The 27,891-nt window shown below is 46.0% G+C and overlaps 1 protein-coding gene and 1 long non-coding RNA gene across 3 annotated transcripts in view; one reads left to right on the forward strand and one right to left on the reverse strand.

The window, feature by feature from the left end:
- Nucleotides 1-17,206, forward strand: part of LRP4 (LDL receptor related protein 4) — a 59,128-nt gene extending 41,922 nt beyond the window's left edge. The window contains exons 28-38 of one of the 2 annotated variants that reach the window (XM_032166054.2): nucleotides 6-309; nucleotides 1,743-1,961; nucleotides 2,102-2,236; nucleotides 3,686-3,794; nucleotides 6,188-6,332; nucleotides 6,607-6,720; nucleotides 7,206-7,341; nucleotides 8,946-9,013; nucleotides 9,597-9,684; nucleotides 11,369-11,510; nucleotides 14,741-17,206. In XM_032166054.2, coding sequence (XP_032021945.1) covers nucleotides 6-309; nucleotides 1,743-1,961; nucleotides 2,102-2,236; nucleotides 3,686-3,794; nucleotides 6,188-6,332; nucleotides 6,607-6,720; nucleotides 7,206-7,341; nucleotides 8,946-9,013; nucleotides 9,597-9,684; nucleotides 11,369-11,510; nucleotides 14,741-15,073 — 1,793 coding nt within the window. In that variant the 3' untranslated portion in view covers nucleotides 15,074-17,206. The remainder of the gene's footprint in view (nucleotides 1-5; nucleotides 310-1,742; nucleotides 1,962-2,101; nucleotides 2,237-3,685; nucleotides 3,795-6,187; nucleotides 6,333-6,606; nucleotides 6,721-7,205; nucleotides 7,342-8,945; nucleotides 9,014-9,596; nucleotides 9,685-11,368; nucleotides 11,511-14,740) is intronic. The other variant, XM_058424552.1, reaches the window with a different exon arrangement.
- LOC116476290 (uncharacterized) lies at nucleotides 8,003-27,865 on the reverse strand. Its single transcript, XR_004250181.2, has 3 exons — nucleotides 27,758-27,865; nucleotides 27,544-27,648; nucleotides 8,003-9,037 (listed from the first exon to the last, which is right to left on the reverse strand). It is a non-coding gene; the product is annotated as an uncharacterized LOC116476290 (long non-coding RNA).
- Nucleotides 27,866-27,891: the final 26 nt, after the last annotated feature.

Below are 27,891 nucleotides of genomic sequence, written 5' to 3' on the forward strand. Positions count from 1 at the left end.
ACCAGGTTTTAACAAGTGCGGCCCGAGAAACGGCGGCTGCTCCCACCTCTGCTTGCCTCGGCCTTCTGGCTTCTCCTGTGCCTGCCCCACTGGCATCCAGCTGAAGGGAGATGGGAAGACCTGTGATCCCTCTCCTGAGACCTACCTGCTCTTCTCCAGCCGTGGCTCCATCCGGCGTATCTCACTGGACACCAGTGACCACACCGATGTGCACGTCCCTGTTCCTGAGCTCAACAATGTCATCTCCCTGGACTATGACAGCGTGGACGGAAAGGTCTATTACACAGACGTGTTCCTGGATGTTATCAGGTATGAGCAACACCGAAACCTCCAGAGGACACAGATTTGCTTCTGGTCGCCCATGGGTGAGGTTATGTTCTGACCGCTGAATGGACGAGTGATTCGGCACTTTTGACTTGTTCACTTTGTAGCGTTGTCACTTAGAGCAGAGTTTCAAACTTTCGTTTGTTTAGAGATGATATGAAGCCTAGTATGTAAAACAAACAACAACAAAAAAACAGGTAAAGTCAGGGTGGGGACCTGGAGCCTTTCACACCTACCACTGTGCCCTGAGGGAGCTCCAGGAATCCCCTAGGACTTACTAATGAGTAGGCCATATAACCAGTATCTGTATTGCAGTAAAGGAGCCCCAGCCAGGCCGGGCGCGGTGGCTCACGCTTGTAATCCCAGCACTTTGGGAGGCCGAGGCGGGCGGATCACGAGGTCGGGAGATCGAGACCACGGTGAAACAAAAAATCGGGGTGGTGGCGGGACCTGTAGCCCAGTACGAAGGTGAGGCAGAAGAAGGGTGAACCGGAGGCGCCACTGCACTCCAGCCTGGGCGATAGAGCGAGACTCCGTCTCAAAAAAAAAAAAAAAAAAAAAACAAGGAGCCCCAGCCAAACACCAAGGCTTATGGTGGTTTACAAAGCTGTTGTTTTTTATTTTTTCGTTGTTTTATTTTTATTCTTTAAATTTGTGCCCTAACACAGCTTAGGAATATGATGTCCTGCCACCAGAAAGAGTGGTTTACCATGGCAGAGATCCTCACGTGGAGGAACAGGGAACATTCCCCTTTGCTCTCCCCAAGGGATGTATTAGAATCTCAAGCTGGGGACAGGTGGGCATATGCAGTTTAGGGAAGTCCCCTAGGTGACAGTGACATGCTCCCCATTCTGAGGTAGAGTTCCCTCCTGCCCATAGGGCCTCTACAAAAGTGCACAGTTAGGGTCTGGCGTGGTAGCTCGCGGCTGTAATCCCAGCACTTTGGGAGGCCAAGGCGGGAAGACTGCTTGAGCCCAGGAGTTCAAGACCAGCCTAGGAAACATAATGAAACCTCATATCTACTCGTATTTAAAATTGTTTTTAACTTTTAAAAAATGCACAGGTAGGTTTTGACAAATCTGCGTTTCTTATAATTACCACCTAGCATCCTTGTCTCTTCCCAAAGGTATGTGGGGAATGATAAACTAGTCTTCTAGCAAGACATCCCCTGGCAACCACCACTATTTCCAGTTAGCAGGAAATACTGTGTCCTCCTAAGAACTGGTTCATTCATTCTGCAATTATTTTATTGAGCATCTATCATGCTGGGTGCTGAGGAACGTACTCATAGATACTTGGTCTCTGTCCCTGTGGAGCTTACAGTTCGGTGGGGTCCAGTTATGGGAACATGGGTTAAAGGAGTTCTACTCTATTCTGGGTCAGTCTGGTTGCTCATCCAACACTGGGCTCTCCCCAAGGCGAGCAGACCTGAATGGCAGCAACATGGAGACAGTGATCGGGCGAGGGCTGAAGACCACTGACGGGCTGGCAGTGGACTGGGTGGCCAGGAACCTGTACTGGACAGACACAGGTCGAAATACCATTGAGGCGTCCAGGCTGGATGGTTCCTGCCGCAAAGTGCTGATTAACAATAGCCTGGATGAGCCCCGGGCCATTGCTGTTTTCCCCAGGAAGGGGTAAGTTTATGGCCAGCAGAATAGAGATCCAGGGAAGAAGGGCTGGGTGGAAAGATGGTGTTAGTGGGTCCTCTGTGTTCTCTCAACCTCTGGGTGCTGTCTTCCCATGCCTTGATGATGATGGCACTGTTGTGTCTCAGGTACCTCTTCTGGACAGACTGGGGCCACATTGCCAAGATCGAACGGGCAAACCTGGATGGTTCTGAGCGGAAGGTCCTCATCAACACAGACCTGGGTTGGCCCAATGGCCTTACCCTGGACTATGATACCCGCAGGTGGGAGTCTTGCACCAAACAGCCTCCCGGAAATCGGGTGGGCAGAAGAGAGAATGGTTGAGATTAACGTTGGAAAAATGAAAAGATAGAAAGCTTCTTGGTATGTGGGGAAGAGGAAGCATTGAGAAGGATGAGGGAATGTATTCTTAGAGCAGCCACTGCTAAATCCAGCCCTCAACCCTCATGTGGGTTTTGTTTGGCTGGTTTACACGTTCCTCATTTGAGTGCCTTTGGCAGAGCGTGTCTTCTGGCTGGACCACGGGTCTCACACCCCTACTCATTTAAGGGCTGATTCTTACATCTGTTATAATATAACAAATCCTGATCCCGTCAGGCTCTGGAACTTTGTTCTTGAGACAGCATCTTCTCTGTTGCCCAGGCTGGAGTGCAGTGGCGCAGTCACAGCTCTCTGCAGCCTGAACCTCCCTGGCTCAGCCATCTTCTCACCTCAGCCTCTCAAGTAGCAGGGACTATAGTCACATGCCACCATGCCCAGCTAATTTCTAAATTTTTGGTAGAGACAGCATCTTGCTATGTTGCCCAGGCTGGTCTCGAACTCCCGGACTCAAGCAATCCTACTGCCTTGGCTTCCCAAAGTGCTGGGATTTCAGGCGTGAGCCACCATGCCCGACCCAGGCTCCGGAATGTACAACTCCTTGTCTAGATAAGAAATGCTAAGGGCAGGGGGAAGGGGCTCTGAAGCAGTCTGTGCCCCCTTCTGATCCAAAAGAAGGGGAAGGGAATCCAAGACTTCTGGAAAGGTGGCAGAATGCCTTCTTTTAACTTCAGCGAGGTCCATGTAGACTGAGCTCACTTCCTTTTTTTTTTTTTTTGTGAGACAGAGTCTCACTCTTTTGCCCAGGCTGGAGTGCAGTCGCACGATCTTGGCTCACGGCAACCTCCACCTCCTGGATTTAAGCGATTCTCGTGCCGCAGCCTCCCGAATAGCTAGGATTACAGGCACGTGTCACCACACCTGGCTAATTTTTGTATTTTAGCAGATGGGGTTTCACCATGTTGGCCAGGCTGATCTCGAACTCCTGACCTCAAGTGATCCCCCGCCTCGGCCTCCCAAAGTGCTAGGATTACAAGCGTGAGCCACCATGCCCAGCCGACTGAGCTCTCTTCTTAAAGACCATTTGTAAGAAATCGGGCTTTGATTCTTGGGTAGGAGTCAAAGGACAATCAAATTCCTGAAGATGAGGCTGGGTGGTGGTTCCTCTGAGGTCACTAGACTTTCTACGCCTCCCCAGAGCAGCCCTGACCTCCCCACTCATGAACCACCAGCTCCCCTCTTCAGCTTTGGGACTCACAATGACCCCTCATCAAGGGTGCTTCTTGAGTTCTCATAGCATCTGCCAGTCAGCTCAGGAGGGGACAGATAGGTTCTTAGGGGGAAGAGCTGGGCTCCCCAGTAAGCGTTTGGAGCAGCCACTCTTTTCTTCACAGGATCTACTGGGTGGATGCGCATCTGGACCGGATCGAGAGTGCTGACCTCAGCGGGAAACTGCGGCAGGTCTTGGTCAGCCATGTGTCCCACCCCTTTGCCCTCACACAGGTACTGGCTCAGGAGAGAGGTAACTAAACCTCCTTGACTGGGATGTTTCTTTGGGGTTCTAAGTCAGCAGTCTCAGCTGTAGCTGCTACTGAACAGACATACTATTGAAGCTCATTTTAGGGATTTTTCCTGTGCCCTGAAGCCTTGGTAGGTTGGTAGGGCCACCGAGTGCCCTGCTACTCTTATCTTGCCATTCCCATGTTCTAGTATTCAAAGGAGTGGCTCTCAAAGGGTGGTATGCAGAATCCGATGTGGTGCTTGTTAAAATGCAGGTTCCTAGGCCCTGACTGTAGAGATTATAGAGAAGCTGCTTCATGAAGGCTGGGCACAGTAAAATACATTTTGACAAGTTCCCCAGTTAGTCCTAATGCTGCGGTCCCAGCATCTGGGCATAGGGAGCTCACTTAGTGGCAACAGGGTGGAGTGGCTAAAAGCCAGAGTTTGGAGGCATCTAGCCAGTTTGTAAGTATTTAATGAGTACCATCAATTTGCCAGGTACCTGGGTTCAAGTTCTATCTGTATTATTAAATAACTCTGTAACTCTGAACTGGAGTGACTGAACCTCTCTCAGCTTCAGTTATCTATAAAATAAATCAGTCTAATAATAGTATCCTCCTGAAATAGACACAAAGCATTAGCATAGTACCTGGCACACAGTAAGCACCACATGCATGTTATCGCTACCCATTTTAATTATTATTAGCTGTCACTTTTGAGTTCTAACACAAAAAATAATTTGGGCAAGGAAAAGAAGATCTACCAAGCCTGAGGTCAAAACAGGAATTCTCAATCATTTAAAAATCTTGGCCAGGTGTAGTGGCTTATGCCTGTAATCCCAGCACTCTGGCTGAGGTCAGAGTATCACTTGAGCCCAGGAGTTTGAGACCAGACTGGGCAACATGGCGAGACCCTATCTCTATAAAATTTTTTGTTAAATTAGCCAGGTGTGGTGGTACACACCTGTAGTCTCAGCTACTCAGGAGGCTGAGGCAGGAGGATCGCTTGAGCCCAGGAGGTCGAGCTGCAGTGAGCTACATTTGTACCACTGTGCTCCAACTTGGGCAACAGAGCAAGATGCTATCTCAGGGAGGAGAGAGAGCAGAGAGAGAGAGAGAGAGAGAGAGAAAGGAAAGAAGAAAGGAAAGAAGAGAAAGAGAAATAAATTTGATCCTTTTTTGCCAAATATTATCAACTCTGTCTGTATTCTATATTATGTCCTACTAGCCAAAAAGCGTTTTTTGTTGTTGTTGTTGTTAAGATGGAGTCTTGCTGTGTCGCCCAGGCTGAAGTGCGGTGGTGTGATCTCAGCTCACTGCAACCTCCGCTTCCTAGATTCAAGCAATTCTCCTGCCTCAGCCTCCCGCCTCAGCCTCCCGAGTAGCTGGGATTACAGGCATGCGCCACCACACCTGGCGAATTTTTTTTTTTTGAGATGGAGTCTCGCTCTGTCACCCAGGCTGGAGTGCAGTGGTGCGATCTCGGCTCACTGCAGCCTCCACCTCCTGGGTTCAAGTGATTCTCCTGCCTCAGCCTCCCCAGTAGCTGGGATTACAGGTGCGTGCCTGGCTAATTTTTATATTTTTAGTAGAGACAGGGTTTCACCATGTTGGTCAGGCTGGTTTCGAACTCCTGACCTCGTGATCACCTGCCTTGGCCTCCTAAAGTGCTGGGATTACAGGCATGAGCCACCGCACCTGACCTAGCCAAAAAGATTTTATCTGGTTTTACTTAATGATAGTCTGTTTTTTTCACATTCTAAATGTAAAACTACAGGGTAATACTGCATATAGGTTTTTCAGTCTACAGGTTTCCCCAGTTTCTGATATATACCCTTGGATGGGGATGAGAACACCTTCATTGCCCCTCCCTCCCCTTGGTTGAGAATTTCACCATCATTGCATTAGAAGAAAGCTGCCTACAGAAGCAAGCACAGGATTTGGGTCAGTGCTCTGAGCAAAGGGCCCAGAGGAACAGGAACCTGTAGGAACCTTCAAATTTCCTCTTACTTGCTAGAGAGGGAGTCATTCAATCAACTAAATGGGGATTGAGTGTTAGGTGCTAGAAATTCAGAGATGAATAGAACACATTCTTGTCCTTGAAGAACTAAACTGGTAGGATGGACAGACCAGTAAACAAATTGCTTGAGTGTAAAAATGCACTTGGGCAAGTGACTACAAGGTGCAGAACTGTATAGAGGAGAGAATGGTGAAGTCGATATGGATTTGGGGAGATTTCCTTGACAATGTCATGTCTGGCGATGCACAGAAATGAGGAAGAGATGAAGAGGGCATTTCAGCAGAGGCAGTGGCACATGGTGAGGCACAGAAGCTGTACAGGAAGGAGTCTGCTTGCTGAATAATATTTACTGTTTTTGGGCTTCCCCTGTTGAGTAGCAAGACAGGTGGATCTACTGGACAGACTGGCAGACCAAGTCAATCCAGCGTGTTGACAAATACTCAGGCCGGAACAAGGAGACAGTGCTGGCGAATGTGGAAGGACTCATGGATATCATCGCGGTTTCCCCTCAGCGGCAGACAGGTGGGCTCCCGGGTACCGAGCCTGCTTCCTTAACATCTGTGGCATTGGTCGGTCAACCCAATGACTGTTAGGGACCAAGACAGTCAGGGCCACAAGAGAGCTTCTTGGTTCACATTTTAAACGCTTAGACCTTTTTACTCCCTCACGGTTGTATCTCTCCTGCTCCCCTGTCCCTGGGAGTAGGGTAATCCTGGACTTCCTCTGTTTTTGAGAAGCCTTAAATTGGGAGACCTGATTCTGTCCCAGATAAGACATTCATCTACTTTGCCTCCAGGGACCAATGCCTGTGGCGTGAACAATGGTGGCTGCACCCACCTCTGCTTTGCCAGAGCCTCGGACTTCGTATGTGCCTGTCCAGACGAACCTGATAGCCGGCCCTGCTCCCTTGGTGAGTTGGACTGTACGGCTGGAGCCACTCAGCAGAGCCCCTGGAAGGGCTGAGGGTCAGCAGCCTCTGATCCTGGTCTGATCTGTCCTTCTGGGTGGGATCCTCATAAAGAAGGTCTTATTAGTGGAGTGATTGGTAGCAGTCTGCTTGGGTTTTGGGAATTGCTCAAACGTGGGTTTGTCTGCCCTCTGGCATTTGCGAGAACAGAATTCAGGTCTCTTGATTCCCAGGTCCCTGCTGTGGGATCATCAGTGGCCTGTGCATCACTCTCTCTTCCTGACTGGTGAGCCAGCTGTCCCATCCACAGCTATTATTATTGAATCCAACTCCTTTTTATTTATAGTATTAAGAAGGGCTACTAATGAAGGTGCCTGGGACTAGGGCAGCTAAAAGATTGTTTTGTCAAGTTCTCCAGCTGCTACTCTTGGGCCATATGTAGAGGTTTGTGGTTCCAGTGGCCCACTCCAATCCTCTTTTTTGTCTAGTGCCTGGCCTGGTACCACCAGCTCCTAGGGCTACTGGCATGAGCGAAAAGAGCCCAGTGCTACCCAACACACCACCTACCACCTTGCATTCTTCAACCACCCGGACCCGCACGTCTCTGGAAGAGGTGGAAGGAAGGTAAATAGGTTCAATGCAGGATCGTGGGCCCTTTGATTCAAATCACCATCCCACAACCAGCTCATAGTCCCAGCTTGATAAGGCAGTTGGGAGATAGATTATGTCAGGAGCTACCAGTCCCTGTTATTTGGGACAGAAGGTGATATTCAGACTTGTAGATTGTTACAAGTGATTCCCTTTTCAGCTCTGAGGGCAAGAAGCTTTAACAACAACTTTAAGGCTGGGTGTGGTGGCTCACACCTGTAATCCCAGCACTTTGGGAGGCTGAGGCAGGTGGATCACTTGAGGTCGGGAGTTTGAGACCAGCCTGACCAACATGGAGAAACCCCGTCTCCACTAAAAATACAAAATTAGCCGAGCGTGGTGGCCCATGCCTGTAGTCCCAGCTACTTGGGAGGCTGAGGGTGGGAGCATCGCTTGAGCCCAGGTTTAGGCTGCAGTGAGCTGTGATTGTGCCACTGCACACCAGCCTGGGTGACGGACGGAGACCCTGACTCAGAAAAACCAAAAAACCAAAAATAAATAAATAATCTGGAAATACAGATGTGAATAAAGAAGAAGGGAATATCCTATACCTATATATAATGTGCTCTTCATGTTTTGATGTCTATCTTTTCTAGACATTTTTCTAATTAGAACAGTTTTTTTTTTTCCACTGCAACATACTGGTCTCTTTATTTTTAATATCGTCAGTAGCTTACAAGGTAGTTGACACTTGATTTCAATTCTGAAAGCTGAAACATAATAATGATCCCAAATAAAAACTATAGATTCAATGTCCCTAAAGTTACAAGATTTGCACATGATCAGTTTCATATGCTCTGTGCCCCCATTCTCTGTTTTTACTACAGTTTGTAAAGAAAAGGAAACACCCAGGTATAAACATGTGCCCTTCTCACTGACTTTTAAGTACTATCAGTCATTATTACTCTCTGATTTTCTTTAGGTTTATTTAGAAAACTTTTGACCCTGCTCGGACCTTTTCTTATTGTCAGAGTTCTATTTGAATATTCAGTGCATCTGGGTTCCAAATGCTCTTGCAAGTAGCCTTCCTCTGGCTGTTTAGGAGGTGCCTTTGATTGCCTGCGCATAATATACCACAAAGAAGTCACCTTCTGAGCATTTCAAGTTAGTTGTCTGAGCACTCCCCCTGGATGTCTTTCATATCCCTTTGTGAAAGAATGAAGAGAAGAAACACATTTTTTGACCTTGGGATAGTTAGCTCTTGGGATAATTTTTATCCAATCAGATTGGCTTGGCTAGCAGCCACTTCTGACTCATCCTGGTAGTTTAAGAAAGCCTAATATTGATGTCCTTAGTATTCTTTCTGCAGACTTCCAACTCACTCCCAAACCTGCTTCTCATTTTTAAAGGTACATATTTTATAACACATTTAAACATGGTATAACGGCTTGAAAACAGTGCCTTGCGTGGATTTCTCTCCATTTCCTGCTGTTGCCCTCTCCATGCCTCTGATATCTTCCATCTCGTACATTCTCATACCTGAAAGCCCCCGCTTACAGGCCTTTCCCCCTTTCCTGGGGGAAGGCGTGACCTTCACTGAGTATGAGTAGGCTTCACATTCCGTTTTCTGTGCCCCACAGATGCTCTGAAAGGGATGCCAGGCTGGGCCTGTGTGCACGTTCCAATGAGGCTGTTCCTGCTGCTCCAGGTAAGCCCTGAGTACCCCACTGTTCTGGAAGAGAAGATGGAATGAACGTAAGTCTCCACTGATATCTTTCATGACCTTCGTTGGGACTCTGGGGTTGATGAACTCTTTTTAAACTAAATCCATAGAAATAATAATCATAATAGCTCTCACCACTTACAGTGACAGCTTATGGTATGCTTTCCATATGCCAGGCATGTGATAAGCCATATATGTGCCACATAGATGTGTGTGCACATGTATATATACATACTGTCATGTAATTTCCGCCAGTCCTATGAGCAATTTATTATCTACATTTAACTAAAGAGAAAACGTAGGCTTACAAGTTAGGCATCTTGCCTTATGTCAGATAGCTAGGAAGCGGTCGAAATGGGATCATAGATGCTGGCAGAGTGACAGATTTCTTCGCAGCCTCCTCCCTGCACCTCCCATTTACCTATCTGAAAAGGAGGCCCTCAGCCATCCTCAGATGGTATGGGATCCAACGCCTACAAAAGGAGCCTTTCAGCTTTCCATTCCTCACACTAGCACCAGCTAGAAAGTTGTCGGTGGCCCCTGCCTAGTGTTTCTCTATTCTTCCTAGGGGAAGGACTTCATATCAGCTACGCCATTGGTGGACTCCTCACTATTCTGCTGATTTTGGTGGTGACTGCAGCTTTGATGCTGTACAGGTAACTTCAGTCTTGCTGCAGGGGCCACATGCTCATTGGTCTTCATGAGCATGTCTGGGTTCTCCCAAAGCTCTGCAGTTCACTGAATCAAGCTCTGACCAGCCTTATTGCAAGGTTGGGTGCTTGGTCAGGGCAGCAGGAGGAAAGGGTGGAAATCTAAATACTTACTCTTCTCCAGTCATAGCCTAAGCATTTTCCTTATTGAATGACTGTAACAACCCTTCGGATTTTCTTTATAGACTAGGATGCTGAGGGCACAGAGCGCATTACCCACGGTCACAAAGTAAGAGGCAAAGCTAAGACTGACTCTTAACATCTTTGCTTTTTCCAGTACTCCCTACTTCAAACCATTGAAATTGGAAATGATTTTCCCCTTATACAAACACAGCCTTTTACTACAATATTGGTTTGTACATCTTTGCTCATTCTGGAAAGGTAGAATGTGTCATTTATAATCTTTTTATGTCCCTCTTTCTTTATATTTTACCCCAAATGCTTTAAATGTAGCTTACAGTTTGCTGCTGTTGTTCTTCATCATCATCATCGTCACAGTTACCATTAATGGATATATATCAATGTCATGACAACCTCGTAACACAGGTATTATTATTCCTCACTTGACAGATGAGGATCTGAGGCTCAGAAAGTTTATTTTTTTTTAATTTTTGTCTTATTTTTTTGAGATAGAGTCTCACTCTGTTGCCCAGGCTGGAGTGCAGTGGTGCAATGTCGGCTTTCTGCAACCTCTGCCTCCTGGATTCAAGCAATTCTTGTGCCTCAGCCTCCCAAGTAGCTAGAACTAACTACAAGCACGCACCACCATGCTCAGCTAATTTTTTTTTTTTTTGTATTTTTAGTAGAGGGAGGGTTTCTTCCATGTTGGTCAGGCTGGTCTCAAACTCCTGGCCTTGTGTGATCTGCCCACCTCAGCCTCTCTAAGTGCTGAGATTACAGGTGTGAGCCACCGCACCCAGCCAGAGAGTTTAGATTATATCGATCAAGGTCCCAGCCAATAAATCACAGAGGTGGAATTGAAACAGATCTGTCTGACTCTAAAGCTCAGTGCATCAGTTCTCCATTGCTGCATAACACATTACCCGAAAACTTAGTGACTTAAAATGACAACCATTATCTCACAGTTTCTATGGGTCAGAAATCTGGATGCAGCTTAGCTAGGTGCCTCTGCCTCAAGGTGTCTTAGAGACTGCAATCCAGATATCAGCTGGGGTTACAGTCTCATCTCAAGGTTTGACTGGGGAAGGATCCCCTTCCACACTCACTCGCATAGTTGTTGGTAGGATTCAGCTCCTCATAGGCTGTTGGCTGGAGGCCTTCCTCATTAGTTTCTCGCCTTGTGGGCCTCTCCATAGGACAACTTACAACATGGCAGGTTGCTTCTCCCAGAGCAAGAGCAAGAGAGAATGAGGGAGGGCAACTCAAGACCAGAACCAGTTTCTTGGCAACCTAATCTAGTAGCCATCACATTTGCATAATCTTTTCATTAGAAGTAAGTCACCAGACCAGTCCACACTCAAGGGGAGGGGATTCTTAAGGGCATGAGTACCAGGAAGTGAGAATCACTGGGATCATCTTAGAGGCTGCCTACCAGACTCAGTTTACAGCTTTCCCAGGTATCACCCCCTTAAAGATCTCGACTAATTTCTCATCACTTTCCCTCCTAAAGACACAAAAAATCCAAGTTCACTGATCCTGGAATGGGGAACCTCACCTACAGCAACCCCTCCTACCGAACATCCACACAGGAAGTGAAGATTGAAGCAATCCCCAAACCAGCCATGTACAACCAGCTGTGCTATAAGAAAGAGGTAAAAATTGAAATTTATATTCAAGGGTCTTTTGGGGAGGTGTGGGGAGGGATTATACTCCAAATGCCCAAATAATGGTCAGTAAGGGCTGCCGAGTAATCTCATCTACCATTTTGGAAGTTATAGTGAACAGAAGAACTGAATGTAATTTGGGTTTCTGGAAAGTTCTAGAATCTCTGAGGGATTAGTTTGAGGGACCTTACTGAGAGCCAGGTTAGAAGGCAGATCTCAGAAGATTTAGGTCTGAAAGCAGTTGCCCTGCCATGAGGTATTTGTCCAAGCTCATAGGTTCTTTCCCTCCAGGAACTGTCATTCCCCTGCAAAAGGCTCTGTGCTTCTGAAACAAGGGAGTTCTCCCAGACAACACCCAAAAAACCCAAGAGCTCCTGGACTCGCCCATTACTAACCTCCAGTCCAAGCTAGTAGCACCTATGGTTGGGAATGGCTTGTTTTTCACTATTCTTCCTCTTATCACAGAAATTTCTCTAGAATTCTGAAAGTTTACCTGCTTTTGCTATTTTTTTGTTGCCAGGCTGGAGTGCAATGGTGGGATCTCAGCTCACTGCAACCTCCACCTCCCAGGTTCAAGCGATTCTCCTGCCTCAGCCTCCCGGGATTACAGTCATGTGCCACCATGCTCGGCTAATTTTGTATTTTTAGTAGAGACAGGGTTTCTCCACGTTGGCCAGGCTGGTCTCGAACTCCCGACCTCAGGTGATCCGCCCGCCTCGGCCTCCCAAAGTGCTGGGATTACGGGCATGAGCCACCGTGCCCGGCCTGCTTTTATTTTATTTTTTTTTAACTTCTTTGTCACTTCAATGGAAAATTATTTGCTCAATGTGAAGGCATGAAAAATAGTCCCATTTCAATGAGCTGGGTGTGGTGGCTTGTGCCTGTAGTCCCAGCTACACAGGAGGCTGAGGTAGGAGGATCACTGGAGCTCAGGAGTTGGAGTCTGCAGTGAGCTGTGATCATGCCACTACCCTCCAGCCCGGGTGACAATGAGACCCTGTCTCAAAAAAAAAAAAAAAAAAAGTCCCATTTCCACAAGGGAACTATACCTGGTATTTCAGATTTTCCTAATCCAATATAAGCCTTGTTTTTTTCCTAAAATCCTGTAACTCTTCATCAGAAGTTATTCCTTATGAAGATCCTAATCAGTCTACTTCTTTGGCCTATCTAGCAGTCAGAACCTGCTCTCACACCTGCAGGGCTCTCATGTGTAATGAACACATTTCACATAATAATCATGTGCTTTCTGGATCCATGAATTCCCATATTTAAATAGCTTCCACTACTTCTGGTTCAAGTTGGTGTTTGAAAAAAAATTTTTTAATTAAAAATTTTTTAAAAGCTTCTACTGCAGTCAAAACAGAATGTGCAGGGATGGCTTGTAGTTCTAGGAATGGCAGACCCCTCCCCAATATCTTTGAGAGAAAGACTCTTGAAGATTCTTGGGTTCCTGGAGTATCTGATGCTCCAGAAAAGAACCACGATGAAGGCCACAGGATAGCAATGACAGTGTGACCTCTTTCTTCTATTGTGTGTTTCTTCCTCAGCAGCTCTTTCACACCTCTGATAGTCTTTCACCTTTTCTCTTCTGATTTCCTCTTGATTTCAGGTACCTGTTGCTGTGTATTTGTAGAGGGAGTGGTGTTTCCCAAATTGCAAGTGCCATGTCCCCCACCTCTCCCTAACTTACCCAGCGTGTCTCTTGATTAAGACATTGAGTGGTCTGCATCTTATACTAATTTCATCTTGGAGGGTGTGCTGGGTGAATGGACATCTGTGTGTTTGCTTGTGTGCTATCTATGTCCCACTCTGCATGGCTGAGGGGACTGTCACTCTCAGAGGGCAAGGACCATGTTTTATATTGTATGATCATGAAAGCACCTAGCACAGTCTCCTGCTTAACATAGGGGCTCAGTAAATATCTGTGGAATTGAATTGTTACAAAAATAGAGCCACAGCCACAGTTGCAGAACTCTTGGCAGGAATACTATCCCAGGGACAGAACCCAAGATGATCCATTTTCTTCTAGCAGTGGTGGTATGTCGGTTGGTATACCCCAGCAGCCAGGAGTGAGGCTGCTCTTTGAAGAAGCCATAAAGGGAGAGGCCTGAGCAGAACTCCAGGCTGTGCCTGGAAGAGTCCCAGGTTTTGCTTGGGAGTCCCAGGACTCATGGCAGCAGAGTGAGAGTAACCTCCCAAAAAAGGTTATAAGTTGCAGGACCCCACTATATTGACATTTAGGACCCAGATAAGAGGATTTCCTTTTTTTAGTTTTTTTTTTCTTTCTTTCTTTTTTTTTTTTAATGGAATCTTGCTCTGTCACCCAGGCTGGAGTACAGTGGTGTGATCTTGGCTCACTGTAACCTCAGCCTCCGGAGTTCAAGGGATTCTCCTGCCTCAGCCTCCCAAATAGCTGGATTTACAGGCACCCGCCACCAAACCCAGCTGATTTTTGTATTTTTAGTAGAGATGGGGTTTCACCATGTTGGCCAGGCTAGTCTCGAACTCCTGAACTCAAGTGATCTGCCCGCCTGGGCCTCCCAAAGTGCTGGGATTACAGTCGTAAGCCACCACGCCCGGCCAGACAAGAGGATTTTCTAGAGTCCCCCGTCTTACCTCCCAAGTTTTCTCCTTAACAAAATTCGAAAAAAGAGATACAAACTAGCACCTGAAGTAGCTTAAAATCCTGAATAAATGTACATTTAATTGCTCTTGCCAATTGCTTTTGATGATTTATATCAGCATGATGTCCCATTAATAAACCACAGTAACAATGTAACATAGCTAACATGTTATAGTGCATCTTGTGTCAAGCACCCTGATAACTGCATTCCATGTATCATCTCATTTAAGGTGACAGCAGTTGGTTGTGAGGTGTGGATACTGTTACTCTCCTCACACTGCAGAGTTTTAGAGACTGAGTTTTAGAAGTGTAAAATAATTTGCCTAAGGTGACAAAGCCAGTGAGTGGCTGCTGCAGGACCGGAAGCCATGGTTTTCCCTCCTCCTGTATGATAATAGTAATAATCATCACAGCTGCCTCTCCCCTTTTAGGCTAGGCCTCATACATTTGCCCTAATCACATTTCCCCATTTGTTTGTGGGATTTTTGTGCGCTTCACTCCTACTCTTACCCCACCCACTTCCTTTTTCAGTTTACCATAGGATCCTTTGTAGAAGGCCAACTGACTGACCATATCTGCCCACTCTCCACCCTAGGGAGGGCCTGACCATAACTACACCAAGGAGAAGATCAAGATCGTGGAGGGAATCTGCCTCCTGTCGGGGGATGACGCTGAGTGGGATGACCTCAAGCAACTGCGAAGCTCACGGGGGGGCCTCCTCCGGGATCATGTATGCATGAAGACAGACACAGTGTCCATCCAGGCCAGTTCTGGCTCCCTGGATGACACAGAGACGGAGCAGCTGTTACAGGAAGAGCAGTCTGAGTGTAGCAGCGTCCATACTGCAGCCACTCCAGAAAGACGAGGCTCTCTGCCAGACACGGGCTGGAAACATGAACGCAAGCTCTCCTCAGAGAGCCAGGTCTAAATGCCCACGTCCTCTTCCCCGCCTGCCTGTTCCTTCTCCTTTATGGACGTCTAGTCCTTGTGCTCGCTTACACCGCAGGCCCCCCTTCTGTGTGCTCGTCCTCCTCCTCCTCCCACCCCATAACTGTTCCTAAGCCCTTTCTGGAGCTGTTTACCACCTGAGTCCATAACTACCTGTGCACAAGAAATGATGGCACATCACAAGAATTTAGACCTGGACTTTACCATGAACCTCACATCTTGTACTCCGTCCTGGGCCCCATGAAACTGCTTATTCATGATTCCTCGCCGGCGTAGAGCTCCACCTCCCCTTCCCCTGGTACCCTCAGTGCCTGCTTCTCAGTGCTGATGCAGCTGATGACCCAGGACTGCGCTCTGCCCCATCACAGCCAGCATGACTGCTTCTCTGAGAGAAATTGCCCATCAGGGGCTGGGACAAGGGGGTGTGGGTAAAGACAGGAATGAAGGATAGAGGCTGAGAGAAGAAGGAAGAGTCAGCCCAGCAGGTATGGGCATCTGGGAAACCTCCAGCCTCAAGTGTGTTGGTAACATGAAAAAGCTCTGGGGGGTAGTTGGATCTGGGTGTCTGGTCCATTGTCCATTGCTGGCAGTGGACATTATTCTTGCTCTAAGAGTCACTGCCTTTTCAGCAGCAGATACTGGTGAGATGGGGGTGGCTCAAGCTGTTCTTCCTCCTGCTAGAATGTCTGGAGCTGTTTCTACATTCAGATAACTGGGGCCCCTATCACGAGGCTACTGGCTAATAGGAATTCCCTCCTGATGCCACCACTGGCCAGTACCTTTCCTGAGTCTTTGCTCAAAGTAACCAGGTTGTGAGCCAGTGGCTTGAGTGAATGTCAGGCCTTGGGGGCTGAGTCTCTGAAAAGTCTAAGAAGCTCTGCCTAGACCAAACATGGTATACCACCTGAACCCTCTCTCCCTCATTCCCTGGGATTCTGGGGACGAGACCTAGAAACAAGCTTTCAAAGAAAAACCAGAAGTTGTCATAAATGGTCAGTAAGAATGATCCGGTTGGAGACTTGGGAAACCCAGGGCCTAAAGAGAAGTATTCATGAGGGTCGAACTTCCTGTCGAACTTCCTGTGTTCTCTCTCAAGTGCTCAGGGATCTAAGTTAGTGGACAGCGAGCCTGTGGCTATGGGGTGGTGACGTTCCTCTTCCAGCTGTCTCCTCAGCTAAGGGGCTTAGTTTCCGTGTGGGATTCCATCATCACTTGGTTCATGCTCATTCACATAAAGGGCACGTGTCTCAGCCTAGTATCAGGGAAACTGAGAATTATTTTTGCCCTAAAACATCTCCCTAGCTGTTCTTCCTGGGGTTTTTTTGTTTGTTTTTTTGCCTAATTTGCTTTTTCTGACCAAGCCTTGTGGCACCAGCATCTCCAAAGTCCTGTGGTGGGAGGGCCGGATAAATAAAGATGCAAAGAGGTGGGCAAGGAGTAGGAAGGTAGAGAGCACCACTGATGAGGCCCTCCTAGCCCCTGGCAGACCCAGACCTCTTCTCCCCCAGGAATTAGAAGTGGCAGGAGAGAACAACAGGGGCTGGGAATGGAGGGGAGAATTTCTAGGGGAAGTTTCCTGAGTTGAAACTTCTCCTGTGGTTACTGGTATTGAGAAATCAGCTACCAAACATGGGTGAAAAAGGACAAGATCAATTCTTTTCTAGTCAGTTCTAAGACTGCTAGAGAGAGATACCAGGCCCTTAGCCTTACTCTCAGTAGCGTCAGCCCCAGTTCTGAGCCTCCCCACGTTACACTTGACAAAGCAGTAAAGGAGGGAGCACTTTGGGTCCTTAGACTCATGTCTGGGGAGGAAGAGCAAGTAGAAAAGTGGCATTTTCTTGATTGGAAAGGGGGAAGGATCTTATTGCACTTGGGCTGTTCAGAATGTAGAAAGGACATATTTGAGGAAGTATTCTATTTGAGCACTGATTTACTCTGTAAAAAGCAAAATCTCTCTGTCCTAAACTAATGGAAGCGATTCTCCCACGCTCATGTGTAATGGTTTTAACGTTACTCACTGGAGAGATTGGACTTTCTGGAGTTATTTAACCACTATGTTCAGTATTTTAGGACTTTATGATAATTTAATATAAATTTAGCTTTTCTTAATCACCTTGCCTGGCTTGGAGTCATGACTAATCCTGCACCTGCTCTGTCTGGCAGACCCATGTTGTGGAAAACCTCCTTATAGACATCGCTTCTAAGTCCTTTGTGGATGTGGGGACAGTGAAGAGCAATAAAGAGTGTGAGGTTCCCGCTGGAGTTTTCAGCTCATCTGGAGAAGACAGGTCGAGGCCAGAGTTCCTTGACTGATGAAACCTTTATTTCCTCTGAAAGAGGAATGGTAGATGGCTTTCCTCTTGAGTGCCAACTCTGACTGGTTGGTAGTGGCTGCCTGAGGGCCGGTTCGCACCCAATGGGAAGAATGTCATATGGCTAGTGCCATCTCTTCTGTGCACTGGAAGGAAATGTCATGGCATGTATACCATGTATCTTCTATTTCTGTTCTAGGTCTTTGTTACAGAACTTTACTTTGCCTTGCAGTGATGGTCATTGGCAAGACTATCTCATGTAGTAAGAAAAGTACTGGAGCTGGGGACATGGAGGGCTAATTCCAGTCCCAGATCTGCCACTAGCTCTGTTTGATCTTAGTCAACTTTCATAGTTAGTCTGAGAGTGGATCAAATTATCACTAGGATTTCATTTATTTTTAAAAGCTGTCTTTTCATAGCTCATCCACTACTTCTCAAGGCTAGAACAGGAGCTAGGGATCCCTTCTCAGGTTCTCTGGATGTGATATCCCTCAGTGAAAACTGGGAATCATGTTAGTCTCAACGCCCGATGTAGAATTTCATGTCAAGTCTCAATAGTTGATTTTCTAAACCACGCACCATCTATAGGATAATATCCCCATTCATTCATTCATTCATTCATTCATTCATTCATCTGCTATGGGCTAGGCACTGCCCATGCCTAAACAAAGACATAATCTTACAGAGCTTAGAGTCTAGCAACACCATTACCACCACCATCCCAAAAAAAGAAAAAAAATGAAAGCAAGAAAGACTGAAGCTTCTTGTATTTAAGTGACCAGAGATCTGAGTATAAGCTACAGTGTATAATTTTTCTAACTGTAGTAAGGAGTAGGTGTGCCAGAACAAAAACAAGTAGAATAGCCCAAGGATAACCATCCCTCTAACCCCCACTGTTCTCTTTGGGAGGAAAAAAAAAAGCAGAAAAGGAGGACATTTTGGGATAAAACAAAGGTTGGGAATTCCTTGTCTAGTTCTCTGGATATAAAATCTGAAACTAGGGTCAGGCACAGTGGCTACTCCAAAGTAATCTCACCACTTTGGGAGGCCAAGACAGAAGTAAGGAGTATTGTTTGAGGCCTGGAGTTCAAGATCAGCCTGGGCAACATGACAAGACCCTATCTCTACAAAAAAATTTAAAAATATTAGTCAGGTGTGGTAGCTCATGCCTGTAGTCCCAGCTGCTTGGGAGGCTGAGGCAGGAGGATCGCTTGAGCCCAGGAGTTCAAGGTTACAGTGAGCTATGATCACGCCACTGCATTCCAGCCTGGGTAACAGAGCAAAACCTTGTCACTAAAAAAAAACAAAACAAAAAAACCCTGAAACTGATAAGTGAGCAGATGGTGGGTCAAGTTCTAACAAACTGGCCATATTTTTGCAAACTCACTCAAAATATAGTCACAGTCTGTCTATGGTGTACGAACAAACTGTGGAATCTAAAATGAAAGGATCTCTGGCCCATAGAAAGGACTCTGTGGCATAAACTGAAGCTCTCACCAAACGTAGGCCTAAAGAAAACACAAATTCAATGCATAGGAACTCAGAGGCAGCATCTACAAAAGCTGAGGGTGCATAGGTTTCTAAGTGGGTTCTAAGAGGGTTCTAAGAGGACCCAGTAATGTACCGATATCCAAGGTTATCCAGAGTCTCGCTCTGTCGCCCAGGCTGGAGTACAGTGGCGTGATCTCCTGCCTCAGCCTCCCGAGTAGCTGGGACTACAGGCGCCCGCCGCCACGCCCAGCTAATTTTTTGTATTTTTAGTAGAGATGGGGTTTCACCTTGTTAGCCAGGATGGTCTCAATCTCCTGACTTTGTGATCTGCCCGCCTCGGCCTCCCAAAGTGCTGGGATTACAGGCGTGAGCCACCGCGCCCGGCCCTAAGTTCTCTGGTTTCTATTTATGGACATAATGATAAAAGAAATGTGGCTGAGTCCTTTTTATGGCTACGAAACAGTCTGTAATATATCTTTTCTTCAAATGTGAAGATGAGTCAACTGATTCACTTAATAGGATGTGTGTTTTGGGATGTTTTAGGCAGTCTTTGTTTTGAAACATTCCCTTATCTGCCCACTTATTTTCTCTCCACACCATTCTCCCGTTAACCAGCTGGAGAGGCTAGCAGAGCTCAGCATAGGGAATAGAGTTTGATGTCCAGTCAAAGCTCCAACTCATAACTTTGGTCTCCTTGACATGGTGTTAAAATAGACCCAGACAGCCTAATTAAGGGTCATAGTTTAAACCCAAGGCTAAGTTAGCCCCAAGCTACACAATCTGCTTATTTCATTTTATAAGACACAAAGAGCCAAGAACTTTCACATATCTTGCCCTTCCTGATGGTTTTCCCTCCAGGCCCTAAAAGCCTGTTGATAGTCTTCTAATGAGGTCCCTATCTCTCCCTTCTCCCTCCTTCCTCTTTGGTGGCGCTGATGCTTCTCTGGTCAAAGTTCTTGGACAGCCTACATTTTGGGGGCTGTAGAAAATGAATATGAGAAAAAAAACAAAGGCTATTCATTCCTTCATTCAACCAGCACCTACTAAATGCAATCAAGTGCAAGCCAGGGTAGGCTTTGCAATCCTGGAAGACAGTTAATGCACTAAAACCCACAGCCACTTGAAATCTGTATTAATGTCACAACTGCTATCTCCAGGGAAATAATGCAGAGGGCACCTGCATTGAAAGTTAAAGGAAGCTCATCACTGAAGCTGCTCCTTTTAGGCTGGAAATATGGATACGTATCCCATGGTAGGGAGGGATGATTCAACCAGAATTCAGCTTGTGATTACAAAAGAATGAGCACTGTCCCAACCCTGACAGGCTTTTCAGAAATGCCCAGCACAGTTATTCCGCAGCCACAGTATTTGACATTTGTTTCCTGTTTCCCGTTGCAAAAATATAGCGTTCACTTTGATCTCTAATGCCCACAAGGGTTTCGCTGCCCTCAGAGGGCGGTATGTTCATAAATATACTCCTTATGTAAAAGGACTACTGAGAAGACCCTGGAATAAAAGCACACGTAACTCCAATAAACACACAGATAAATGCTATTTGATGATAATCCTAGATGGCAAAAGATGACTGGGCAAACATTTATTGAATACCTACTATGGGCAAGGTACTGTATAAGATTTCTACAAGGCCTTGTGGGATCTGACAGTCCTCGCCCCCCACTGTTATAAGATTTCTTCTACTACTACCCCCCTACTGCATCCTACTCTGGGCCAGCGATACTAGCCTCTGTTTTCCTCAAAAACATAAGGCCTTTGTGCAGCTGTTGGCCCTTGCTGGCACTTTCTTCCCCTAGATAAATTCATGGCTAACTCATTTGCCTTTAAGTCTTTGCTCAAATGTAATCTCAGTGAAACCTACCCTGACCACCCTTTCATATATAAATATTTTGTTGTTGTTGTTTTTTGTTTTTTTGTTTTGAGATGGAGTCTTGCTCTGTTGCCCAGGCTGGATCCTGCAATGGTGCGATCTCAGCTCACTGCACCTTCTGCCTCCCGGGTTCAAGAGATTATCCTGCCTCAGCCTCCCGAGCAGCTGGGATTACAGGCATCTGCCACCATGCCTGGCTAATTTTTGTATTTTTAGTAGAGATAGGGTTTCACCGTGTTGGCCAGGCTAGTCTCGAACTCCTGACCTCAGGTGATCCACCTGCCTCGGCCTCTCAAAGTGCTGGGATTACAGGCATGAGTCACTGCCCCGGCCTCCTTTTATATCCATATATTTATATTATAGTCAGCTGGGTGTGGTGGCTCATACCTGTAATCCCAGCACTTTGGGAGGCTGATGCAGGAGAATTGCTTCAGTCCATGGGTTTGAGATCATCTTGGGTAACATAATGAGACCCTGTGTCTCTACAAAAAAAAAAAAAAAAAAAAGGTGTTTTCATGCATGCCTATAGTCTCAGCTACTTGAGAGGCTGAACTGGGACAATCACTTGAGCCTAGGAGGTCAAGGCTGCAGTTGAGCTGTGATCACGCCATTGCAGTCCAGCCTGGGTGACAGAGCAAGACCCTGTCTCAAAACAAAAAAACAAAACAGCAACAACAACAAAAAGAAAACACAGCCTTTCCCTTGAAATATAAAAATCCTAGAAGAAAACCTAGGAAATACCCTTCTCGATATCAGCTTTGGCAAAGAATTTATGGCTAAGTCGTCAAAAGCAAATGCAACAAAAACAAAACTATCAAGGGAGTAATAGACAAGCTACAGAATGGGAGAAAATATTTGCAAGCTATGCATCCAACAAAGGTCTAATATCCAGAATCTATAAAGAACTTAAATCAACAAATGAAAAACAACCCCATTAAAAAGTGGGCAAGCCGGGTGCAGTGGCTCATGCCTGTAATCCCAGCACTTTGGGAGGCTGAGGTGGGTGGATCACTTGAGGTCAGGAGTTCGAGACCAGCCTGACCAACATGGCGAAACTCCATCTCTACTAAAAATACAAAAATTAGCCAAGCATGGTGGTGGGTGTCTGTAATGCCAACTACTCGGGAGGCTGAGGCAGGAGAACCTGGGAGGCACAGGTTGCAGTGAGCTGAGATTGTGCCATTGCACTCCAGCCTGGGCAACAGAGTGAGACTGTCTCTAAATAAATAAATAGTGGGCAAAGGACATGAACAAACACTTTCAAAAGAGATACAAGTGACCAATAAACATACGAAGAAATGCTCATCATCACTAATCATCAGAGAAATGCAAATCAAAACCACGAGATACCACCTTACATGAGTCAGAGTGGCTTTTGTTAAAAAGTAAAAATTTAATAGATGCTAGCAAGGCTGCAGAGGAAAGGGGACACTTGTACACTGTGGTGGGAATGGAAATTAATTCAGCCACTGTGGAAAGCAGTTTGGAGATTTTTCAAAGAACTAAGAGTTGAACTACCGTTCGACCCAGTAATCCTATTACTGGGTATATACTCAAAGGAAAAGAAATCATTCTACCAAAAGGACACATGTATCCATATATTCATTGCAGCACTATTCACAATAGCAAAAACATGGAATCAACCCTTGTGCCCATCAATGGTGGATTAAAGAAATGTGGTACATATACCATGTAATACTATGCAGCCATAAAAAAGAATAAAATAATGTCCTTAGCAGCAGCCTGGATGCAGCTGGAGGCCATTATCCTAAACAAACTAATGCAGAAACAGATAACCAAACATTGCATGTTCTCACTTAGAAATAGGAGCTAAACATTGGGTACACATGGACATAAAGAAGGGAACGATAGACACTTGGGACTACTAGAGATGGGAGAGTGGGAAAGGAGCAAGTGTGGGAGTTCAGTCAGGCTGGTGGGAAAAATTTTAAGATGGAGTTATAAAATATAGATATAAATCTTCTTGGAAGGCCAGAAGGTATTGCAAAAGTCTCAGGATAGGGTTATGGCTGAAAGTGGCCTAATCCTTACCTTGAGTAAATAGCTTAAAGTAGATACAAAGGAATGTAGAGTAGTTTATCTGAATAGCTTGTTTACTCATGTGGTCTTAAGACCAATCTTTGATCAACCTCGGGTGCATAACCTCGGGGGATGGGGGCGGGGTTGTTGGCAACCAGGTCAATTACCCTCTAGTGGTGTTACTCAAAACCTTTGTCATTTAATCTATACTGAATAAATGCAAGCTTCACTGGCTGATGGGGCCGGCTGCTACTCTTTACAGCACCTATTCCTTGGTGTCTGTGAGGGGCCCAGACCCTTAGCCGGACTGACAGGCAGAATATCTGTGTTAGTGTACGTTAGTCATCTGCTGTTGGGTCAAGGTCTGTGGGACAGACCCCCGCAAGCAAGGACTGATAAACTACTGTTAGGTACTATGCTCACTACCTAGGTTCAATCATATCCCAAACCTCAGCATCACACAATATACCTTTATCACAAATCTGTACATGTACCCTCGATTCTAAAATAGAAGTTGAAAAATAAAATAAAATTACAGTCTTTCCAACCCCACTTCCCTATCCCTTTACCCAGTTTTATTCTTTTTATTTTCCCACTGGACATATTGTCTAATAACATACTATATAATTTATTTATGTGTTGATTGTCTGTTTCCTCACTATAGTGTGAGCACCACAAAGGGAGGAAATTTTGGGAAGTCTATTTTGTCTACTGATCATTGCAGTGCCTAGAAGAGTCCCTCCACATAATAGGTGCTGATAAATATTTGTTGAATGAATCAGACATTCTAATACTCATCTTAAAGTAGGGCTGCACCTAAGTCATCCAAGACAAAAAGGGATTTTGTCATCTTGTTCTAAGGCTCTCCAGGACCCAGACTGCACACACATCCTTTATTAAGCCAATTCCTGATTACCATCACACCCTCTCCTTAAATGTAATCTTCAGTTTATTTCTGGTAATATTTAAATAAAGTAAATATGCCAATGACCAATGACTGAAGAAAACTATTTCTGTATATCCTCACCAATTTATCCAAGGTTACCATGACCATATTGCTTTCATTCCTTTCTTCTTCTCCTACATGTGGATCTGTCTTCATTGGCCAGCCTTTCACTCTCTCCAATCCCCCCATCTGTGGTCTCATTCACTCTATCAATGTGATTCCCAAATCTATATCATTGATTCTGCATCTATTCTTCCAGCTTCCATTGTGTATTTTCTAGGCCTACTCAGATGATTCCATTAGAATGCCTCATTGGTATCTAAAAGTAAACAGGTTGCAATTTAAATGCCTCACCTTCCCCTTGAGACCAGCTTCTCCTGACTTCCTACTTCCGTTGGGCAATCAAATCCTGGAATTCTCTTTGACTCACCTCCCTAAATGGGACCCACCCTTGCCTTTGCACCTAATCTAGTCAGTTGCCACATCTTTCATTCTTTCTTGACTCTGCTGTCATCTTCTCCACTGCTAACACCTCATATCAGACTCCTAGCTGGGTTCCCAACTCTAAACCATTTTAGACAATCAAGCTAATTAATTTTCCTAAAGTACAACTCTGATTTTGCCACTTTCTTGCTCAGGAACCTTTAATAGCCCCCCATTATCTACTTAATAAAGTACCAATTCCGTACCCTGGGATTCAAGATCCTTTAGGGATCGTTCCTGGCCGGGCACGGTGGCTCACATGTGTAATCCCAGCACTTTGGGAGGCTGAGGCGGGTGGATTGCCTGAGCTCAGGAGTTTGTGACCAGCCTGGGCAAGAAGGTGAAACCCCGTATCTGCTAAAATACAAAAAAATCAGCTGGGCACGGCGGCTTGCACCTGTAGTCCCAACTACTTGGGAGGCTGAGGCAGGAGAATTGCTTGAACCCGGGAGGTGGAGGTTGCAGTGAGCTGAGATCACGCCACTGCACTCCAGCCTGGGCGACAGGTGAGACTCCATCTCAAAAAAAAAAAAAAAAAGAATTGTTCCTAACGTTCTGTGTCAATCTTGTGTTCCACTACTTCCCAACATGATTTCAGTCCTAAAATCAACCCCACATGTTCAGTCCATACATACGATGCACTTTCTTGTTTCTGTGCTCTGACTCACACTTTCCCCACTAGTCTCTGCTCCTTCTATGAAAGAAAAAAGAAACACACCACGTCAATGGCAAAAATTCGTCCCACTCCTATTAAGTTTCTTATAATTCCAGGAATGTTCTAACCATTTTCAGGCATGCCCTCAAACACACATACATTTATAACCATATATAATAATATCATTCCACAAGTTCTGCAACTTGCCTTTTTTTCAATTAATAAAATTTGTGCATGTTTCTGTTCCAGCACATAGATTAACCACATTCTTTTTAACAGTTTCATAGTGTTCTATTGAATGGATATGTCATAATTTATGTAAAAGGTTCCCTGTTGATGAACATGTAATTTCCAGATTTTTTATTTTTATTTTTTTTTAGAGACAGGGTCTCACTCTGTCATGCAGGCTGGAGTACAGTGGTGTGATCATAGCTCACTGCAGCCTTGACCTCCCACACTCCAGCAATCCTCCACCTCAGCCTCCCAAAGCACTGGGATTACAGGCATGAGCCACCATGCCTGGCCTCCAGATTATTTTATTTTTTTATTTTTTGAGACGGAGTCTCGCTCTGTCTCCCAGGCTGGAGTGCAGTGGTGCGATCTCGGCTAACTGCAAGCTCCGCCTCCCGGGTTCACGCCATTCTCCTGCCTCAGCCTCTCCGAGTAGCTGGGACTACAGGCGCCCGCCACCACGCCTGGCTAATTTTTTTTTTGTATTTTTAGTAGAGACGGGGTTTCACTGTGGTCTCGATCTCCTGACCTCGTGATCCGCCCGCCTCAGCCTCCCAAAGTGCTGGGATTACAAGCGTGAGCCACCGCGCCCGGCCTTTTATTTTATTTTATTTTATTTTTTTATCTTAAGCAGTGCTGGCTGGGCACAGTGGCTCACGGCTATAATCCCAACAGTTTGGGAGGCCGAGGCGGGTGGATCACTTGAGGTCAGGAGTTCAAGACCAGCCTGGCCAACAGGTGGAACCCTGTCTCTACCAAAAATACAGAATATTAGCTGGGCTTGGTGGCACATGCCTGTAATCCCAGCTACTTGGGAGGCTGAGATAGGAGAATTGCTTGATCCTGGGAGGTGGAGGTTGCAGTGAGCTGAGATGGTGCCATTGCACTCCAGCCTGGGCGAGAGAGCAAGGGCCGGGCACGGTGGCTCACGCCTGTAATCTCTCCACTTTGGGAGTCTGAGGCAGGCGGATCACCTGAAGTCAGGAGTTTGACACCAGCCTGACTAACATGGTGAAACCCCATCTCTATTACAAATACAAAAAAAAAAATTAGCCGGGCGCGGTGGCAGGTGCCTGTAATCCCAGCTCCTTGGGAGGCTGAGACAGGAGAATTGCTTGAACCTGGGAGGCAGAGGTTGCAGTGAGCCGAGATCACGTCATTGCACTACAACCCGGGCGACATGAGAGAGTCTCTGTCAAAAAAAAAAAAAAAAAAGGCCGGGCGCAGTGGCTCACGCCTGTAATCCCAGCACTTTGGGAGGCCCAGGCGGGCAGATCACGAGGTCAGCAGATCAAGACCAGCCTGGCTAACACGGTGCAACTCCATCTCTACTAAAACTACAAAAAATTAGCCGGGTGTGATGGCACACGCCTGTAGTCCCAGCTACTCGGGAGGCTGAGGCAGGAGTATCGCTTGAACACAGGAGGCGGAGGTTGCAGTGAGCTGAGATTGCGCCACTGCACTCCAGCCTGGGCGACAGAGCGAGACTGTCTCAAAAAAAAAAAGCAGTATTGCATTAAACATCCTTGTACATTTTTCTTTGCATACTTACACAGATCTGTAGGATAAATTCCTCATAGTGGATTACTGGGCCAGAACTAGATTATGTACATTTTAGTAACTATCAAATTGTCCTCCTAAAGGTTTGTACCAATTATACTCTTACCAATAGTGACTTTGAGTGTCCGTTTTTCCAAATCTCTTTATATTTTTAAAAACAGAGATGGGGTCTTGCTATGTTGCCCAGGTTGGTCTTGAACTCCTGGCCTCAAGCAATCCTCCTGCCTCAGCCTCCCAAAGTGCTAGGATTACAGGAATAAGCCATTGCACCCAGCCTGTTTTTCCAAATCTTGACCAACCAAAGGTTGTTGAACTTTTTCATCTCTGCCAACTTGACAATTAAAAAACATGTAATTGTTTCATTTACTTTTATCCATCCCCTCTCCATCTTGTAGTCTGTTGGGAATCTACACATTCTTTAAATCCTAGGTTAAAAATTCATCTTCCTCACAGATCCTCCCCCATCAAATTTCTCCTGTCTCTAAGCATTTATAGCTTTTCATTTATACAGTTATTACACTGCTTTGAATTTAAGTGACTAGCCTGTATGTTATATTCCTCTAACCACTGTAGATGACAAATTCCTTGGAAGTAAGGACCTGAACTCGTTCACAGAAACACTGAATGTAGAGCTAAGCTAGAATTCTGGAGATCATGTTAACCAAGCCTCTCATTTTTATAAGGGAATATTAAGCATTTGCAGGACGCGTTACAGTTCACAAAGGCTTTTCTCAGACATTCTATTAGTTATATTAACTCCTCCCATTAAATTGTAAGGGAAACATCGTTATCCCATTTTACAGATAAGGAAACAACTCCAGAAAATTTACTGAGAAAAGTGATTTACTCAGAACAGGTCCAAGGTCAGAATCCAGCGTCCTGGCTTCATTTGCTGTTACTCCCACGTCTCAGCTGCCTCTGGTTTCCCTCACAGCACTTAGCTTCACAATCTCTAGGGAACGAAATGACAAAAAAAATTGTCAGGTGTTGACAGCAGCCTGAACATCTGTCATTAAATAAAGCAAACATGCTGACGACCAGGGATGCCCAGGTCTACACACATCTTTCGCCCTTCTTTCTGGAGTCGGGAGACTTGCCCCCGGCAGCGACCAGCGTCCCCGCCCGTGCAGGCGGCGTCTGTTCCAGAGGGAAACACGGCTGCGCGCGGCCCCTTTAAGGCTGCGGGCGGCGCGTG

This window comes from Hylobates moloch, unplaced genomic scaffold (genome assembly GCF_009828535.3).
Source record: "Hylobates moloch isolate HMO894 unplaced genomic scaffold, HMol_V3 SCAFFOLD_11, whole genome shotgun sequence".
In the NCBI taxonomy this organism is placed as follows: domain Eukaryota; kingdom Metazoa; phylum Chordata; class Mammalia; order Primates; family Hylobatidae; genus Hylobates; species Hylobates moloch.